Genomic DNA, 20,900 nt, shown 5'->3' with positions numbered 1-20,900 from the left:
CAGGAACACAAGTGTTGGGAAAAATAGGGCAGGGATAAACTATGCTTCTCCATATAACTTCCTTGTAACTGAATTGCATGCTGACATTGGACTAAATAATGCTGACCTGCATTTTGCTGCATGTCTTCAGCACAAAGATACAATAATAACTTATTCATGTAGGCATACATACAAATATAAACATGGAGGTAATCCATTACATGACCATATTTTTTTAATCAACATCAAGATTTTTGATAATTTATTTATGTATAATAACAATTATATATGTTTGGTCTTACAACTGTTTAAAAATTTTCACCATATATAATATACAAACATCGTCCACCTGCTTTATGCTGTTGTTCATCCGGGTGCTGACAAAACAGCATTGTCCCACCAAGACATAGAGTCTACAAGACCCCTAAAGGTGTCCTGTGGTGTCTGGTACCAAGGCGTTAGCAGCAGATCCTTTAAATCCTTTAGGTTGCAAGGTGAAGTTTTGGATTAAACTTGTTGGTCCAGCACAGGTGCTTTATTGGATTGAGTGTGTCATCACTTCTCCAATTAAACGGCACACATGTACATGGCTGTCCATGTGATGTAAAAGAAAATGTGGCTCATCGGACCAGGCGACCTTCTTCCACTGTGTGTTGCGACCCATCATTAAAATTTAGTTTGACTTGTTCCACAGTAGACCTTCTGTTGGCTCGGTCTAGACGGGATAGCCTTCGTTGCCCTTGTGCATCGATGAGTATGGGTGGTATAGAATTAGATAATTCGCTTATTTTTGATGTTTAGCAGCGGTACTTCAGTTATTATGCTGACAATTCATTGTGCTTTAGCTTTTACTTTGTGAAGTTAAACATTCTAGAAGTTTTTAAAATTCATCCTGCAGTTCATCCGTCAATGCAAATTCAATGTCTTCAGATGTTGTCACACTTCATGCGTTTTATTTATTTTAAGCATCCCACCATCACCATTGGTTTAAATGTTTTAGAGAATCAATTAAGTGTTAAGTGAATCAAGTTAAAAATACCTCTTCACAATCTGAACTCATATTCTTGGCTTCAAACACAGCTTGATGGATTGCAACATAATGGAACAAAAAACTAAATGTCTCACTCATTGTAATAAGGTGAACCTGAAACCAGCCAAATTATTTAAGGCTTCCTTAAGATTAGGCAACTAGTCATTCATTGCACATCCCCCCCAAAAAAGCCAATTTAATGCATGATATATATGTTTTTTAATTAGCAAAATGTTTTTTTTTATAACAGCTCTTGATTGTCCCTCTGCAGAACAGCTTCCCAGAAGCTTTTCATGACACATGTCTTCTTCGTTTGTACAGAACTTTATTCCATTAATGGTATACTATGACCTTTAGACAATGACCCAAATGATTTACAGGATACTAAAATTCTTTGCTGATGTGCTTGTTGATAAGTGGTGGACGTTTCCTGTAATCAATGTGTCTTGAAAGCCAGCTCAGACTAGATATTGGCTGCTCTCTGATGAAGATGCTGCCAAGTGTGGTTGTGTGTACCAACACAGAGGGATAATGGGTGCAGAGACACAGAGGTCTGATATGCAACACTTTCTTCTCTTTGTGTGTGTGTGTGTGTGTGTGTGATGTTGGAGTGCCAGGGAAAGCCACTCGCCAGCACACCAAGGAAGCAGTTTCACAGGAAGGGTGCGCAGGGTGGGACGAGTTGGCGCACAGTAGTTTATTGTTGCTTGAAATAATCACGCCCTGTTTACTCTTTAGGACTGATGTAGAACACAGTTTCACATATCCCTAAGTATAAAACTGTGGCATGTAAGTTCACATGCATAGCGCTTTTTGCGCTAAGTATCTTCCCATGTAGAGCGTTCCAATTTGCCCACTTACAAGGTAATAATAACAATAATAAAGATGATGATGATGATGATGAATTATAGCAACTTAACATTTATATAAATAATAATTAAATAAATTTAAATGTTAGTAAAAAAATATATTTACACATACAATTTACTACTAATAATAGTAATTTAACAAATTATTTATATTAATAATATAATTATAATATAAAATATATTGCCATTATTATAGCAACATATGAAAATAAATGTTAATGAAATAAATGTAAAAATAAATATACAGAATATTATAAAAATGATTAATTATTATTTAATAGTTTTTACAATAATAATCAGTCAGATTAATATTAATGATGAATCATCATCATTATTATCATCGACAGTAAGGCAGCTTACAAGGTTTTAGAACAGAGCTTCATTAGCCGCGTTTCCACCGCAGGAACTTTCCCCAGGAACTAGGAACTTTGGGCTGGTACTCGATGTGTTTACACCGCAGGAACCAGGGTCTAAATGAAGTTCCGGGTAAATATTTCCCCCTCCGCTAGTCCCTGCTCACGAGGTAGTACTTTTTCAAAGTTCAGGAACTTTCAGGGGTGGGACTTGTGCACTGCACAAGCTGATTGGTTGTGTTCACGCCGCATTTTGGTTGGATGACTCCACGCAGCATTTTATTTATTTTTAACCTCCCTTTTTAAAAAATCTATTGCGGTTCGTGTCGTGGCTTCATGCAGTAAGAGTTGTCTGTCTGCAAATATGGAATTTAATAAAAAAAACTGGTGGACTGGTGACGAGTTTCAGGCTTTATTTTGTGGAAGAGGAAACTTTCTGCGCGTTCGTCCCAGCCATCTCACGGTCAATGTCCGCAATAGCTGATAACATACAAATTTTATATCTAACGTTAGCATTACGAGCTTACTGAACACGCTTTATCAGTGCTCGTCTCTTTTCTGCCACAGCTTTTATTATTAAGTCATTATGTTTACACATTGTCATCTATTGCAAGGCACTCCAAACCATGTTATAAATTTACTAACAGGATTGAAATAGCGCTTTGAGGTTAGTAACAAACAACTATTTACAAGACTGTCACTATTTATGATTGATAGACTGGGTTCAGGCTTTTTTTAAGCGTATTTGCGAAAGAGGGAATTTATGCGCGTTCGTCCCAGGCATCTCACAATTACTGATAACATGCGTTGTCTAATTTTATACGCATACAAGCTTTCTGAACACGCTTTAGTATCAGTGCTCGTCTATTTTGTTTTGTTAATTACCTCGTTAGTAAACCAATACATAACTGCAGCACAGTTTGAATCTCCTCCATACTTATTATAAATGTGGTGCTCAAAACTGATTACTGTCTGTCGCAGACTGGGAGGAGCAGTTGCGCGCAGTTTACCTTCCCGGTACTTTAGACCGCGGTGTAAACGCAGAAAGCAACCGGTCTGGGAAAAAAGTTCCTGGGACAAATTGTTCCGGGTAATTTCGGTGGAAACGCGGCTATTGTCTCAGAGTAGTCTTAGAGGAAGTCTGGACCCTGTGCATTGCTGTTCCTCTGATTTCAGATCTATCTGCATGCTAGACAGACAAGGGGAAACAGTGAGTCACAATCTCTTTCGGTTCTCTTTCTCTTTTCTTTTTGATTCGAGACCTGGTTGGGTCCGTCTGAGTAATCCAGAAGCATGGATCCTGGCTCAATCTCCCATCCAGCCCAAGCTTCAGTTGTCTACCAGAGCACACAAGAATGTGTCCCAATGACTAAGTTCAAGACCAGGAGCAGCATGTTGGGTGCACAATTTATAATGGATAGTTTATTAAAAAAATATTTATAATCAAGCCTGTATGAACCCCCCAGCCTTGTGTCTTTTTCATATAAAAAGCAAACATATGGCTTCAGAAAATGGATGCTGAACAGTAAACATTTGGATACAGAAGTCTTAAAGATACAATACAAAGAAATAAACTCTCAGAATGCTTTGTCCCTCTCCTTTGACATTGATCCCTGATGTCCTCAAAGAGTGCAGATCTCTTCTTCTGTTCTGCTTCACTGTAGGTTTAGTGCAGTTAGCACCATTTATGTAGCTTCCCAGGCCTTTTATAAAACCAGCCACCAAACTTCCTCAAAGAGGTTATAAATCAGAGCAACCTTGTTCAATTACGCTGTGTCCAAAGGCGCTACGCCACCAGGGCTGAGATAATTACATGTTATCAAACTTCTGATCTCTCTCTAACTGGACCTATAAATCAACAGCCTCTGCTCTTCAGTGTGAATAGGACATCTGCTATTACAGCCACATCCCTAATGACTCTGTGTGGCCGTTTGGCAGGAAAGGCAGGAGAAATGGAAGGACAGTAGATTGATGAGTTTTTTTTAATGAGCTCATATGCAGTAGATAGTCCTGTGATGAAGAAGGTTCACTTGATGCTTCGGGGATCCGTACTGTAATGGCCATGCAGCATTGACTTGTATAACTCAGTTTTACACAGGGAGTAGTGATTTATAACTGTTGCGTGCTGGGCAGATGAGCACTCCAGATGTGCCCTGTGACCACTTTCCCCCGTAAAAAGCCTGAAAACAGACCATGACGCACACACAAACTCATCTTCAGTGTGTTTGGAGGGGTGGTGGGTGAGACGCCCACTGTGGCTGACGAACCTGGGTAGTGCATATCCGTTCTCTCTTGGTCATGCTTGAGGGTGTCTCAACACGTCATCTGCTCAAGACGTCCTTGCCACTGGTTGTGTAATAGCTGTCCTGCAGTTTTAAGAATGGTCCACATCTCATCCCAATGTATCTGAGCTCTAGAGCCTGCTGGTGTCATCTTTCATTCATGAAGCTTTGCCATCACAGGAATAAAGGACATTTTTAAATATATTAAAACAGAAAACAGCTGTTTTAAGTTGTAATAATACAATTGTAAGGTTTTCTGCATTTTTAATCAAATAAATGCAGCATTAGTGAGCTTAAGAGACTTCTTTCAAAAACATTTAAAAAAATCTTTTCTCTTTATCTTTATTACTTTTGAACGGTAGTGTATATAAACTATTCAGTTTGTATATAGTATATCTGTATAGTGTATAATAGTATAGTTTAACAGTTTTTTCTAATTCGTATATATGAATGTTTTTAAAGGCCAATGTCAATATCTTTGGGAGCAGGATGACTGATATAATGGTGATATACGATATCACACTGTTTAAATTTAAATAGTGATATTTACTAAATTAGACAATGTTTTCATATTGATTCAATTTCAAATTATTTGAGCTTTGTTTTAAAATAAGCTGTAAAATACATAATAATGAAAAAAGATATACTTTAGATGGCAACTCAAGTAACCAACAGTGCAGTATGTAATCTTCTACTATGTAAATTGCTCTGGGAATCATATTTTCTCAAATAAAGATATGGTAATGCTAATTTTACATACACTGATTAAGTGAATAAGACACCGCAACAAACTTGATACAGCACTGCATAGTTTTAAAATTATTTTACGTACGTTTCCAGTGTCAGCAGAACTGTCTGCATCCCGTTCACACTGGCGTTCACAGTGCTGTCAAAATAAAAGTCCCAAAGTTCCCTTCCGACACTTGTCAGCCAAACAGAAAAACCTATCAGCCGATGCCAATAGTTGAAACAAAAAATTGGGTGTTTGGTGTTTTATGCCCCCAATGGCGCCTTCCGGGCAGCGAGGGGATGGGTAGGTTTAAGGTTGAGGGTAGAGTTAGCTGCGTCTAAGGAGCCATTGGGGGCTTAAAACACCATCGAGCAAAAAAATTGGGCCGATTTAATGGCCTTGTGGATATATTGGACAACCACTAAATATTATTACATGTGCAGTTCTTATGGCCTTATATTAAGTGACTTGACTATTAATTTCATGCTGCAGGATTATTTACTTAATCTTTATTTATTTAATAGCTTTTTATCGGACACCTGCATTGGGTGTTGTGGTGTTATGATATGCATTATTTAAGCAATCCACCATAACAGGATCGTTATTATCCAATTATTTGATGCATCAATGTTTTATATTCCATATATCTGAGAACTTCTAACTGTTGCCTTGTTAAAAGGGTCTTCCATTCATAAGAATCCCAGAAGCGTGTGCCAGGCCTCAAAGACACTCACTGCTTTGTTTCCCTCAGCCTTTTTAAATCTCTTGTGTTTGTCACTGATATACTTAAGCTTCGCTTTACTGGTAGCTGTAACATTTGTCTTTTCTACCACAGTTACACTTGATATATTCACAGACACATGCCTATATCAGTATCCACTTCGAGTAATGTAGATCTTGAGAGTAATTAGAAACCTAAGCAATCTTTACTTTCCCTTCTCTTTTTTCCTTGCATTGCTTTCAAAATCACTTGCTGCATTTGCTATTACACAACTAATTCCAGTTCATAACCATATGTGGTACCTTTCGTCTGTATTTTTTTTTTTTTTTTTTAGCTTTCTGATTGGTAACAGATGTTCCTAGCACATATTGTTTTATACTTTTCCTATGAAGGAATGAGGGGGTGAAGAAAGGAGTAACTTGGTTTGATTTAGCGGAATTGTAGAGAACGAGGGTATCAGGATGACATGCCCTCTGGAATAACGTGTCTTTTACAGTTTTGCGCAACAGGTACTGTGGATGTTTGTTTTGCAGGCTCAGGGCCGAGGGGGGGAGGTTTAGTGTGGCCTGGAGGTAGTTCTGCCTTTCCTGGCAGGGCTGCTGTTTACTGGACTTTTTAGAAAAGTGTGAGAACTGTTTGTGTCTGGTTTGCACAAGTTTCGCCTCACTGGGTTGCACAACAAGGACATGTCCCTATGCCTGAGGATCATTAGTGGATGCCTGCAAAAAAACAAAACAAATCAGTAACAGGAAGTACGGTGGCAGCTGTTGTAACACCAAACTTCATGGGAGGCACTGCAGGCTGGCCCACACAGCTGGAGCTCTAGACGGCACGCACAGAAGGAGTCTTATTGTCAGAGAAGAGAAAGAGAAACTCAGTATCCACTGAATTACCATTTCAAAATCTTTTCCCAGAATTGAGGATAACTGTACAGCCAAGTCCGGCCTTCCTGTGCTGGGAAAGGTGCTGTAATGGAGAGCGGGTGTCTGTGTCAGGGTTTTAAACTGAAGGTTTAGTAAAAACACTAGCATGGAATCTCATGTAGCGTGAGATTTTCATCTTTCTTTTTTTTCTTGTTTTTTAATTGCTGTAAAAGTGGAGAGAAACACTCTGAGTGAATAATCGTCTTGTGACAGTGAGTCAGATTTGGGCTGATACGCACACACATACAGTATATGCATATGCAGAGACGTATAAAAATCCATCGGGCCTTATTCATAAAACACAAGCAGAATGAGTTTCTGCAAATATAATTATTATGTAACTGTTTTACATCAGAATGGATTAACAGATGAGTTAGATATATTTGTTCTGCTTTTATTTAGTGAATGGGGCAAATTATAATTAAAAAACACTGGTTTATTCACTTTTTTTTAATTATTCAGAATTTATTTTTTTCTTAAATTAAATTTGCAATTTGGATGGAAAACAATTATAATTTTTTTGTGGCCACACTGAAAGTGAAAATCCAATTAGTATCCATTTAGATAATTAGTATCCAATTAGATAATCTTTTATGTTTAATATTAAAACTAAACTATGAGATGCAGAAATTTGTACCAGTGAGAATTCAAAGAACAGTCTGGCAGCAATATGGTTAGTTATTCAGAGTTGATGTGTTTGACTATTGTCCAGGTTTATTGGTTCTCCTATGATAGTAGATCTAATAATGGGACTGTTTCGAGCCAGCTACACTGATAGACAGATACAAACACTTGTAGCTCTTCAAAAGTTGCATAGCTTCTTTCCTGTTATCCAGTCCTCCAAGCTTTGCATTCCAACACGGTGCAGCATCTATCTGCTAAGTCAGAGAGAAGCTGCAGTTATGACTAACTAAAAATAAAGTGAACACTGAAAATTGCCTCTATTCCGTCCTCACTCTCTCTTCCTGTCTTGATTCTCTCACACAAACTCAGATGTGGAGCAGATGGCCATTGACTGGCTTACGGGAAACTTCTACTTTGTGGATGATGTGGACGACCGCATTTTTGTGTGCAGTAAAGACGGCCTCACCTGTGTCATCCTACTGGACCTGGAGCTCTATAACCCTAAAGGAATCGCACTGGACCCTGCCATGGGGTGAAAACCTAAGACCATTACTCCTTAATCCTTGTTTAGACCAACAAATGTCACTCATGTCACTTTTAGTTCTCTGCAGACATATGTCATGCCATGTTTTTGCACCATACCACAGTATCAGTTCCTACAAGGGTCCATGATGTTTTTTTTTCCATGAGGATAGCATATTCACTTTCTCAACTTTCTTTAGTTATAAAAATAAAATAAAATAAACCTTTTCAACTCAAAAAACAAAAAAATGAAAAAAGCATTATTTATTTACTTACTCACTTACTTACTTTATTTAAATATCAGTTAAGCATATTTATCCGCTAAATTCTTAATACTATAATGTGGGAAACGATATCATTCATATTACTGCAAATAATGCTTGAATGCAAATAAATAAATAAATAAATATGATTTAATTGTAAAGTTGTAAAGTGTAAACATGTTTTATGTGTCTTATGTTTTTTTAATTATTAAATATCATTAGTATCAATAATATTATATATGAATATTATTATTATTATTATTGGTTCTGGGCAGGATGAATCTAAATGGAATCAGCATTCCTCAATTTATACAATTTATGCATTCTTTGTGGTTGATTGCTGTACATCATAACGTTATCTTTTCTGTCTTTTCTTCTTCCAGGAAAGTGTTCTTTACAGACTATGGCCAGATCCCCAAGGTGGAGCGCTGCGATATGGATGGCCAAAACCGCACCAAACTTGTAGACAGTAAAATAGTCTTCCCTCATGGCATCACTCTGGACCTGGTCAGCAAGCTGGTTTACTGGGCCGACGCTTACCTGGATTACATTGAGGTGGTGGACTACGAAGGCAAGAACCGGCACACCATCATTCAAGGTTTACTGGTACGTGTGAAGTGTCACGTTCATGTGCTTTTGTGGAAGCCACGTGTGCTGTACGAGAGTTGTTTGTTTGGAGTCATGAACTCGATCTCAGAATGTCACTTCCATTGACGTCATCACACATGAGTTTCTGGAACATCACATGATCAGTAGGACTGAAAGATCAGCATTAGCTCATCTGAAACCTGCTGCAGCAGTGAAAACTGAGCGTTGTGCAAGTGCAGTGTCACACTTTTTTTGAGGACTTCTTAATAGATTTCAGATCTTTAGTTTACATTCACTGTGCGATCACTGTATGTGATGTTCACATAGTCCTAATAGAAAAGAATAATTTGTGCCCTTTGGCCCACAAAACCCTGGACCACATGATATTTATAAATAAATAAGCTTTCCATTGGTGTATGGTTTGTTAGGATATGACAATATTTGTCCGAGATACAACTATTTGAAAATCTGGAATCTGAGGGTGCAAAAAAGTCAAAATATTGAGAAAATCACCTTTAAAGTTGTCCATTTATGTTTGCGATTGTGCTGCATTCACTCACAAAAATAAATGTTTTAAATATTTACAGTTGGAAATTTACAAAATATCTTCATGGAACATGATCTTTGATTTTTGGCATAAAAGAAAAATCGATAATTTTGACTAGGGCTGTCACTTTACATTCGAAAATCGATTGCACAATCGATCGGACCAACCAACGCAAGTTTCGAAAACGAAAATAGGGAATCGATTTTAACGGCCTTCTCGTTACCTTTGAACACTAATAAAGGTCAGTGGTTCTTAACCAGCAAACTTCCAAGGGGGCCTAAAGATAACTTAAATGATTTAGGAACAGATGAAACAAGCTTTGAAATAAGCTAAAACTATAAAAAAAATCAAGATATTTCTTATTTTAATTCACTGACTGACTAAAACAACTGATTGGTCCCCTTTGAATTACCAGGATTCCCACAGTCTTGGAAAACTAGTATATATGAGGAAGCCTTATTAGTGTGATTTTTAGACTTGGAAAGATCATGTAAACTTATATGAATCTTAAAACTCAAAAGGCATTTTTATAATGAATATACATTTTGTGTTTGTTTTGGCAGATTGAACATCTCTATGGTCTAACAGTGTTTGAAAACTATCTGTATGCCACCAACTCTGACAACGCCAACATGCAGCCCAAAACCAGCGTGATCAGAGTCAACCGATTCAACAGCTCTGACTTCCAGGTGGTGACACGCGTGGATAAAGGTGGCGCCCTTCACGTTTACCACCAGAGACGTCAGCCTGCAGGTATGACTGCGGATTTTGTTTGACATTTCAAAATGTTTCTAAGGGTTCAGCAAGTGCATTTTAATGGGTAGCTTCATTTTACTCTTCTGTAAGAGGTACATTCTGACTCAATCTCTGACTCAATGTACTATTCAGAGTGGTTTCCCCACTGGTTCTTTATGTTAAAATTATGCTTTGTGTCCATCCTTAGTTCGCAGTCATGCGTGTGCTCCGGATCAGTTTGGGAAGGCAGGCGGATGCTCTGATATCTGCTTGCTGGGTAACAGTCACAAGAGCCGAACCTGCCGCTGCCGCTCTGGCTTCAGCCTTGGCAGTGATGGAAAGTCCTGCAAGAGTGAGTAAAATTCAACCCAGCCTGCTCAAACCAACCCAAACCAGTTCCAAACAGCATTACATAACAGCATTCCACATTGCAGTGCTTTTTTGCATATAATGATCATTTTCCCTGTGTTTCCTCAGAACCAGAGCACGAGCTCTTCCTGGTGTACGGTAAAGGCCGGCCTGGAGTCATCCGCGGTATGGACATGCACGCTAGGGTGTATGACGAGCACATCATCCCTATTGAGAACCTGAATAACCCAAGAGCACTGGACTTCCACGCTGAGACCGAATTCATCTATTTTGCTGACGCCACCAGCTACATCATCGGCCGCCAGAAGATCGATGGCACTGAGAGAGACATCATAGTGAAGGATGGTGAGTGCAGCATGATGCTGGGATGGTTTTTGTTGGAGTGTCATTGAAGTTGTTTGAATTAGATGAACTACTCCTTCATGTATCAGTCTCTTCTTCTTCATCCCATTTATTTTGTCTCTCACAGGTATTCACACAGTAGAAGGTATTGCTGTGGACTGGATGGGGCAAAACCTGTATTGGACTGATGATGGACCCAAAAAGACCATCAGTGTGGCCAAATTGGAGAAAGCCTCTCAGACCCGCAAAACTCTTATTGAGGGCAAGATGACCCATCCCAGGGCCATAGTAGTAGACCCTTCCCATGGGTATATCAATTATTTTTGCTCAATTACACATTCAAGAGCCCTAAAAAAGAAAAACAATCACTGGAAAGAAAATCATCTACTATAATGTGATGAAATATTAGTGATTTTAGATATTTTATTTTGTCATAGTACACTGACAATTCTGTGTGGCATGCTAACATTCCAAACCTACCTAAAACCTTCAAAGCTATCAAACCAGATGCAAACGCTATGCCACACCACTTCCTACATACAGATAAGCCAGTTAGAGTTACATCTACAGCTTTGAATGTATAAATCCATATCGGCCTGTTTATATTTTCAGAATGATGTATTGGAGTGACTGGGAGGAGGAGCCTAAAGAGACCAATCGTGGCAGTATAAAGAAGGCCTGGATGGATGGCTCAAACGCTGGCATCCTGTTTACGTCTAAAACTGTGCTCTGGCCCAATGGCCTCAGCCTGGACATCCAGATGGGCATTCTGTACTGGGTGGATGCATACTATGACCGCATCGAGATGGTGCTTCTCAACACCACAGAACGCAGGGTGAGGAAACGCATATAGATTCAAGGCTTGACATTTGGTGGATGAGCGCATCAGTGATGCCAGTTTATTCAAAAGAAAAATAAAGGTGCATATGCACTTGCACTATAGATGGGTACAACCAAGGAAAGGGTTAGTTCACCCAAAAATGTTCACTCAGAATGTAAGACTTTTGTCTGACGCAATTACCACTTTGACGTTTCAAAAAGTTCATAAAGAGATCGTAAAACTAATCTATATGATTTGAGCGGTTGAGCATGCCACACATATTTACATATTCAACAAAACGCCCAGTGTGCGTTCTTTATTCATCATTTTAAACAATTGATAAAATGTAATATTGTTAAAAAATGTTTCTTTATTTTTTTAAATAAAAGGTACTTTGCAATCTTGCTGTGACAAAAGTAATTTGAACACACCTAACATCATAATAATTACAACATGCCAACTCGTAAATATGTACGTCCCAGGAGGACTTGACATTTATCAACTTATTTATCAACATTTATCAATTTATCATAAACTGTAATTATGATGTATTATTCCTGATCTTAACCTTTGTACAGAATTTGCATTAAAAGGTCATAAGAAGCATACTTTTCTCTTCATCCAGACGGTATATGAAGGACACGAGCTAAATCATCCCTTTGGCCTTTGCCATTATAAGAACTTCCTGTTCTGGAATGAGTACCGCGGTGGAGGAATCTACAAGCTGGACCAGAATACCAAGAAGGCCACGTTGCTACGCAATGAACGACCACCAATCTACGAGATTCGCACCTACGATGCACAACAACAGCAAAGTACTGAACGCCCTGAGCTATTCTTGAAAAATCTGTCATATATGAGTCATATGCAAAGCATGAGCTGACAGATCAAACAAATTCTTAATTACGTTTTGTATGGTAACATGTCTCAACAGCCTCATTATTTACATAATGTTAGCGGTTACAAACTAATGAGATCAGAGTTTCAGGGATTATATTGTGTGTTTAATTTGGATCTGCTGAGGATGTTTTTGTTGTGTGTAGTCATTGGCTCCAATGTGTGCCGTGCCAATAATGGTGGCTGCAGCAGTCTGTGTCTGCTGACGCCCACGGGACGCTCCTGCGCCTGTGCCGACGACCAGATACTAGACACTGACAACAAGACCTGTAAAGGTGGGGTATGCTGTGCTTTAAGTGGCCTGACGTATAAAAGTTACTACAAATAACCTGAAATGATTCGAAAATGGCCTGTTTGAGATTTTTGGGAGATTTTTAGTTTTAAAATATTGTTCTTTTTTTTCTTTCTTGCCAGCAAACCCTTCCTACGTGCCTCCTCCTCAGTGCCAGCCTGGAGAATTTGCCTGTAAGAATAACCGCTGTATTCAAGACCGCTGGAAGTGCGACGGGGACAATGACTGCCTGGACAACAGCGATGAGGCCCCCGAGTTGTGCCGTTAGTGTCCTTTTGTCTCAGATACGCACTGTTCAACTACTGATACACTACTGTTCAAAAGTTTTTTTCTAAAAGAAGTCTCTTATGCTAACCAAGGCTGCATTTATTTGATAAAAAAAATACGGTAAAAACAGTAATATTGTGAGATATAATTGCAATTTTAAAATAACTGTTTTCTATTGTAAGTCATTGCTCCAGTCTTCAGAGTCACATGATCCAATGATACATTTTTTCAGGATTTATTAATGAATAGAAAGTTCAAAAGAACAGCAGTTATTCGAAATAGAAATCTTTACAGTCACAGATCTGCTCGGTGCCCTTGTTGAATAAAGGTATTCATTTCTTTCACACAAAAAAACCCTAAAAGTCTTGCTGTCCTAAATTTTTTTAACTATTTAATATACAATATTATATAATAACATGTATGTATTGTGTATTAACATTAATATATGATACAGACATGTTATTATATAATATTGTATATTAAATGGTTTAAAAGTTTTGGGACAGCAAGATTTTTTTTTTTTCTTACAGCAATTCTTGCTGTATTCTTAAAGCAAGATTTTATATATATATATATATATATATATATATATATATATATATATATATATATATATATATATATATATATAATTCCACTAATTCTCAGATAATAAAATGTGTATATATATATATATAATAATATAATAATAATATAATAATATTATATATAATAATATAATAATAATAATATGATAATAAGATTTTATTATCTGAGAATTATTGGCTCACAGAATAAGTTAATCATGGCTGACTGTGAATAGGATTCTACAATGCCATCAGTAACTGTAAATATTTTCTTTTGTGTGATTCTGCATCCATACCACTAGGTGTGAGTATAAGTCGGGCTGTTATATCGGCCATTGCAACAAACAAAACATTACTTAGTGCACCTTTAAATTGTCCTCTATTTGTCCTGTTTCAGACCAGCACACCTGTCCTGCAGACCGCTTTAAGTGCCAGAATAACCGCTGTATCCCTCTGCGCTGGCTTTGTGATGGAGACAATGACTGTGGGAATGATGAAGATGAATCGAACAGCACCTGCTTGGGTATTGTGAACTCTGAATGATTTTTAAGCATTTTTTTAGATTCAGGTCCAAATATTTCCTGGTGTACAGCTTTGTGAATTAATCCGGTTTTATTTTCCCTCCCAGCACGCACTTGTCCTTCTAATCAGTACCCATGTGCCAGTGGCCGTTGTATCCCTGTCTCCTGGACATGTGACCTGGATGATGATTGTGGAGATCGCTCAGATGAACCAGCATCTTGTGGTAACTAAATTTGAGCCTCTTTTCCTTTTTTCATCATGCCATACTGACATTTTAGAATGGTAACCGTTTTCCTGTTCTCCTCACGGTTTTCTCTCTAGCATATCCTACCTGTTTCCCACTCACTCAGTTCACTTGTGCCAATGGACGTTGTATCAATGTCAACTGGCGTTGTGATAATGGTGAGTTTCTAATGCCATCCACAAAATTGCCAGCATCATACATTGGCTAACTATGTCCAATAACCACCTTAATGTGTGTGTGTACTCAGATAATGATTGCGGGGATAACAGTGATGAAGCCGGTTGCAGTCACTCGTGCTCTAGTGTGCAGTTTAAATGCAACAGCGGCCGCTGTATTCCAGAGTACTGGACCTGCGACGGAGACAACGACTGTGGAGATTACAGCGATGAGACTCATGCCAATTGTACCAATCAGGGTGAGTTTGGACAAGTATCATTTTGTTAAAGTCAATGAAGTCTAATTCCACACATATAGTTTTCTTCAGTTTTTGGAAAATGCGACGAACAGAAATCTGATCCTAAACTAGCTCATACCTGCTGAATCCCCACTTTTTATTTATTTGTTTTATTTTGTCTTATTTATTGATTTCATTTCATTTTAGATATTTAAAAATAAAAATAGTGTAAAAATGTAATAAAAAACTAAACAATTTATTAATATTTTAAAATGAATAACAAAATAATTAAACAAATAAACAAACTTATTTTATTTTCCAACATTAAACATAATTGCTTATTATAATTGCTTATACTTTATTTTATATTTTGTTTAATTTTTTTATTTTATGAATTGTTTAAAAAGTGTATACTTTTTATTATATGTTGTAAACCCCATTGAAAATAATGGAAAATAATTGTTCATATGTTTAGTTTTCTGAGGTTGGCTGATCAATATTTTCATCACTTTCTTTCACTGATCATTTGTTTAAAAGAAAAAAATATATATTTTTAGTAGTGCCAGTTCTATTTTTTTTACCCTGTTTGTATTATGTAAACTGTCACAGTTTATTCTCTGAAGCTATTTTAGGTGCAGAGCCGCCTTAACCTAATGTTAGGCCCTGGGGCTGAGAGGTTTTGTAGGCCCCCCATCCCCTCGATTTATAGAGTCTCATTTTAAAAAAGTGTAATATCTAGGAAATCTACATCACAGAATGCATTAATTTCTTTCGAGACCTACAACAGTGAGTTTTTTAATATTGTTTTCAATTTTAATATTGTTATTAACATATCACTGAGCACATAAACACAAGACACTTTATTTAACAACCACACACAGCAACTAAATTTCAACTTTATAAAATGAGAAGCGATTTTCGCGAGCGACAACCAATAGGAAAGAAGCCTTTCAGTGGAGCTCAGCTCCCGTCACCGTCTCGAGTGCAGGAGACAGAAGAGTTCGAGGGCGATTTCACTGTTTTATATGTAACTAATCACAAACATGGATATAATAAAATGATGCATGGAAAAGAAACTGTCGACAGTCTCAGTGAGTTTATGCTGGATTTAGTGCGTAAATCATTTTGTTTACAAATTAGACGCTTTGCAGTTGTTATATACGTTAAAGATTTTATTTTGGATGTGTTCATTGTGATTATATTGGCTCGGTTTGTAAAAGTTTATAAAATTGAAAGGATCATTGCTTGGTGCATTTGGAAACAAGCTTGTCTATTTCTAAATGTAATCGCGTGCATCGCTGCTGATTATACGTTGAAAAAAACTTAGATTAAACACACTCGCAACAGACACACCCCAAAGCGGAGACGGAGACGTTACAGCGTTGCCAGCGGCACTGAGCGGACTTTTGCCGCTGTAGTGGACACGCACCGTCCGCCTCATTCGCGCCGCGGGACCTCTAGACGCGCGTAAACGCGTCTTTACATTGACTTAACATTGAAATCACTCGCGCCAGACGCTCTATTCGCGTTTGGTGTGAACGCACCATAACAATAACATTATAGCGACAGCAACGTCCACAAGCGACTAGCGACATACAGCGACAAAATCTGACAAGTTAAAACAATATGACCTTTTCAGCTCATCATGAACCTGAACATGGGAGGCCCCTGAACTTGGGAGGCCCCTGGGCTTCAGCCCAGGTAAGCCCGTGCATTAATGCGGCCTTGTTTAGGTGTGTACACCTTCTGAAGTGTCTCTAGATTTTGAGCGAAACCACAATGACTAATGCAGCTGAGCTCTTCATTAACAGGAGTAAATCACAATTTCATAAACTGGACTGTCATCTTTTTCTTTTTTTGTGCCTTATGGTGAAACGCGTAAACCACAAAATCTTGAAGAATGTCTGAGAGGAGTGCAGGGAGTCCCACTGGAGAGCAGTGTTAATGACTGCTCTGAGAGCTGCTGTCTTGTGGGATTATACTAGCACAGATGTGCCAGGACGCTTGACGCACGAGCCGCTGGACTATCCACTCACATGTGCATTTTTGTACATCCCTCTCTCCTTTTCTATCCCTCTTCACATGTTCCATTCATGTGTCTTCATAGCTGTTAATTGGGCCCTGAATGGAACAGGAATAAGAGGGTAAGGTTCTGTTTTCGGGGACTAGGCTCTGTCCTTCGCTTCTCTAATCCCTGTGGCTTTTTGCTTAATAGACTCACAGAATCAATGCAGCAGAACCAAGCCAGAGGCCTAATGAGAGTACTGGGCCTTGTGGGAGCCTGGCAGTGTGTTTGTGCCTGTGTAAGGATTTAGAACTGTAAGAGGGCATGCTAGGGAGTTGTGGAGGAGAGTTGTGTATAAAATGTCTTTGAGTTTGCTACATTTTGGAGTAGGGACATTTAAAGTAACGATACTTCAGTACCAAGTCAATGCAAACGTTTTTCTGCAGTATTGAAATCTTAATTCAAGTTTAATATTCAAGTTGATATTTATGTTAACATTAAAAAAGTAGAGCATTGTGTTAAGTAGCATATTTATTTTTAGTGAAAGTATTTGCTAAATATTGGAATTTATTAATTTTCTTATTACTACATAAAATGTTTTTAGCACTATGTAACTGAGTATATTTGAGGACTTTTATATACTTTTGTTTTTTGAATTTGTCAAAAAATAGAAATGTAATTTGTTTTAAAAAATTTGAAGGCTACATGCTTGTATTTTAGTTTGTCAAAATTTATATTTAACAGTGGAGTTTGTTAACTAGCATATATATTTTTGCTAAATTATGGAAATTGACATTGAGAATTGTAATATTACAGTCAGATTTCAGTATTGAGTAGTGAGTGTAGGTAAGTGTGTGAGTGTGCACGTGTGTGAGTGTGCGGGAGTGTGTGAGAGAGAAAGTGTGTGTGTGTTTGTCTGAGAGTGTGTGTGCAACTTGAGCAGTATGATGTCATTCGGGTCAGTTCACCCCAGCAGATCCCTGTTCTAGGACACACTTCACTCTGTTTACAGACAAGGTCTGGTTTTCCGCTTCCTCCTCTCTCCGGACTCTGCCAAACGCTAACCTTTGTCGTGAGGGAAAGCCTTTATGTCCGATGCCTAATGATGGCCGTCACAGTGCCAGGCCTGGACCGCTGTTCGTGAGAAAGTTTGCTTTGGTTCAGAGTTCATTGTGGTTGTGCCTCGCGCTGGTTACAGTCTCCATCCCTGGGAACTGATTTTTTATGTCAGAAAGTCGAGCTCTCATCACGTCAAATAATAGGATCTGTATCCGTGCCTTTTTATGAATATTTTCACGGCTGCGTTGTAATTGCGTGTTCATTTTCTGTCTTTCTCTCCAGCCACGCGACCGCCCGGCGGTTGCCACACAGATGAGTTCCAGTGCAGAATGGACGGTCTGTGTATTCCCATGCGATGGCGCTGTGATGGAGACACGGACTGCATGGACCTCAGCGATGAGAAGAACTGCGAGGGCGTCACACATATGTGTGACCCTGCCGTCAAGTTCGCCTGCAAGGACTCGGGTTAGTACAGGCTTGGCCATTCTGAATGTATCAAACATGTGTTGGTAACTGTGACAGCGGGATTGAGTCATGATAAATCAAAACAGCACTCCTTAAAGACCCAAAATCAAAGGTTTTGTCACTTTAGTCTATCTGTGTTAGCTTGAACGCCATTTATATGCTATTGTACTCCTAAAAATGATTGCACATTTACTGTTTTCTCTTATAGGAAATAAACCATAATTATTGCTTGCACATCCTGCCCTTCCCCTCAAGTTATAAATACCTGACCAGCAATGTTGCCAGTGTTGGGCAAAGTTACTTTTAATAGTAATGCGTTACAATATTGCTTTACTCCCTAAAAAGCTAGTTGCATTACTTAGTTACTTTTTATGGAAAGTAATGCATTACTTTTGTTACTTTTTCTCATTTGGGCTAGGCTTGCTTGTTTTTGTTTTTTTCATAAATAAAAAAAGCAGTTATAAGTTATATTTTTGGCAAATGTAAAGGCCTTTTCACACCAAAAGTTAAATTAATAATGCACTCAATGCTCAATGCAAATGGAAAGTCTGGATACAGGAGTAGAAAGTTCAACACTCTTCAGCAATAAAAACAACAACAAAAAAGAAACACAAATGTGATGTTTATCTGAAGTCATTATTGCTTATTGGTATGGTTGAATTGTGTCATCGAAGTGAGATTAAATACATAAAGTATATTTGTTATATTTAACATATTCATGTTTGCATTTCACTGTTATTATTCATTTTGAGGAGTTCATCAAATATGAATCTGTTTTTGTGCCAGTGAGATGAATGCTTACATTTAGCCTAGAACTACAGTATCCATCATGTACACACAGCGTCTCTGCGCTTACTCACGATTTCTCTCAACATGGGGACAGGAGATGTGGCAATCAATAAATAGGAAAACAAAGTCATTTGCGTTACTTATTTACAAAAGTAAATTAAAAGGTAATGCGTTACTTTACTCGTTTCTTGAAAAAAGTATTTGTCATGCGTTACCATCAACATGGAATATTGCTATGCTGATAATATAGTTTGTGAAGAAATTTCTTTTATTAAATTTGAAATGAATAAAATGCTAAATAGAAGCATTTTTGCAAGTGATCTCTGACTTTTGGGCTTCTTTTCTTTGTGTGTTTTTAGCCCGCTGTATCAGTAAGGCCTGGGTGTGCGACAGGGACAGCGATTGCGAGGATAACTCGGATGAAGAAAACTGTGAGGCTCTTGAGTGCAAGCTCTCCCACCATGTTTGTGCCAGCAATGACTCTATCTGCTTACCTCCTGAGAAACTGTGCGACGGCAAGGACGACTGCCCTGATGGCTCGGACGAGAAGCTTTGCAGTAATGCACATGCACACAAACACAAATATACTCAAGTTAAAGGGATTTTAGCTCAACCTCTTGTCATTTTAGACTTTTAAAAGAAATTAATATTTCTTTTTAGCAAGGACGCATTAAGTTGTTCAAAAGTGACATTATAATGTTAGATGGTAGATTTCTATAGTTTCTACAGATATCTACAGTGACAATCTATAGTGACCAGATTCCAAAAAGGACAAAAAAGCACTATAAAAGTTGTCTCTTCAACTCATTGTTTATGTTTTTTAACATTTATGTTATGAGTTACTCACAAACACCCTTTCAATCTCACTCACTTCTTTCTCTTTCTCACCTCTATTTGTTGTAGATCTTTGTACCATGGATAATGGCGGCTGCAGCCACAACTGTACCATCGCTCCTGGTGAGGGCATCCTGTGCTCCTGCCCAGCTGGCATGGAGCTGGGTACTGACAACAAGACCTGCCAGATCCAGAGCTTCTGCGCCAAGCATCTGAAGTGCAGCCAGCGCTGCGTGCAAGAGAAGGCCACTGTTAAGTGTGCCTGCTACGAGGGCTGGGCGCTCGGGCCAGACAGCGAGAGCTGCAAGAGCACTGGTGAGGGAGAGACAGGATGGAGATGATGACAAAAAAAGATATCTGGAAAATATTTTTTACTTGACCTCTAGAATTGACTGAATAAAAGAATGACATCTTTGTATGAGATGTACAATACACTGGTGTATATAATATATAGGGCATTATGAATTAAACAGGCATTTTAGTGTAGTCACAGTACAGTCATTTTTATATAATTTGTTTTTACTGGAAATTCAGCTCCAACATTTCTTTTCTTAATTATGTTTGTCATTTTTATAAATATTAAGTTATATTAATATAAAAAGGCGGTAACACAATAAGGTTCATTAGTTAACATTAGTTAATGTATTAACTAACATGAATTAACAATGAGCAATACATTTGTTACAGTATTTATTAATCTTTATTAATGTTATTTAATAAAAATACAGCTGTTAATTGTTCATGTTAATTCACAGTGCATTAACTAATGTTAACAAATACAATCTTTGAAATTAACATTAACTAAGATTAATAAATGCTGAAGAAGTATTGTTCATTCTTAGTTCATGTTAACTAAGGTAGTTAACTAA

The 20,900-nt window shown here is 37.9% G+C and overlaps 1 protein-coding gene across 1 annotated transcript in view; it reads left to right on the top strand.

Annotated features, from left to right (window-relative positions):
- lrp1ab (low density lipoprotein receptor-related protein 1Ab) overlaps window positions 1-20,900 on the top strand; it is a 118,611-nt gene that overhangs the window by 51,930 nt on the left and 45,781 nt on the right. Inside the window, exons 7-23 of the mRNA XM_084099248.1 lie at window positions 7,881-8,043; window positions 8,680-8,902; window positions 9,995-10,184; window positions 10,375-10,518; window positions 10,644-10,880; window positions 11,005-11,185; window positions 11,490-11,712; window positions 12,323-12,512; window positions 12,741-12,869; window positions 13,009-13,149; window positions 14,117-14,242; window positions 14,348-14,464; window positions 14,563-14,643; window positions 14,733-14,900; window positions 18,226-18,408; window positions 19,557-19,754; window positions 20,101-20,346. Of these exons, the coding sequence (XP_083955374.1) occupies window positions 7,881-8,043; window positions 8,680-8,902; window positions 9,995-10,184; window positions 10,375-10,518; window positions 10,644-10,880; window positions 11,005-11,185; window positions 11,490-11,712; window positions 12,323-12,512; window positions 12,741-12,869; window positions 13,009-13,149; window positions 14,117-14,242; window positions 14,348-14,464; window positions 14,563-14,643; window positions 14,733-14,900; window positions 18,226-18,408; window positions 19,557-19,754; window positions 20,101-20,346 (2,940 nt within the window). The remainder of the gene's footprint in view (window positions 1-7,880; window positions 8,044-8,679; window positions 8,903-9,994; window positions 10,185-10,374; window positions 10,519-10,643; window positions 10,881-11,004; window positions 11,186-11,489; window positions 11,713-12,322; window positions 12,513-12,740; window positions 12,870-13,008; window positions 13,150-14,116; window positions 14,243-14,347; window positions 14,465-14,562; window positions 14,644-14,732; window positions 14,901-18,225; window positions 18,409-19,556; window positions 19,755-20,100; window positions 20,347-20,900) is intronic.

Source organism: Abramis brama, assembly GCF_963993115.1.
Source record: "Abramis brama genome assembly, chromosome: 22".
Classification (NCBI taxonomy): Eukaryota; Metazoa; Chordata; class Actinopteri; order Cypriniformes; family Leuciscidae; genus Abramis; species Abramis brama.
The sequence above is the reverse complement of the archived record's forward strand: the minus strand, read 5'-3'. Positions and strand labels throughout refer to the sequence as shown.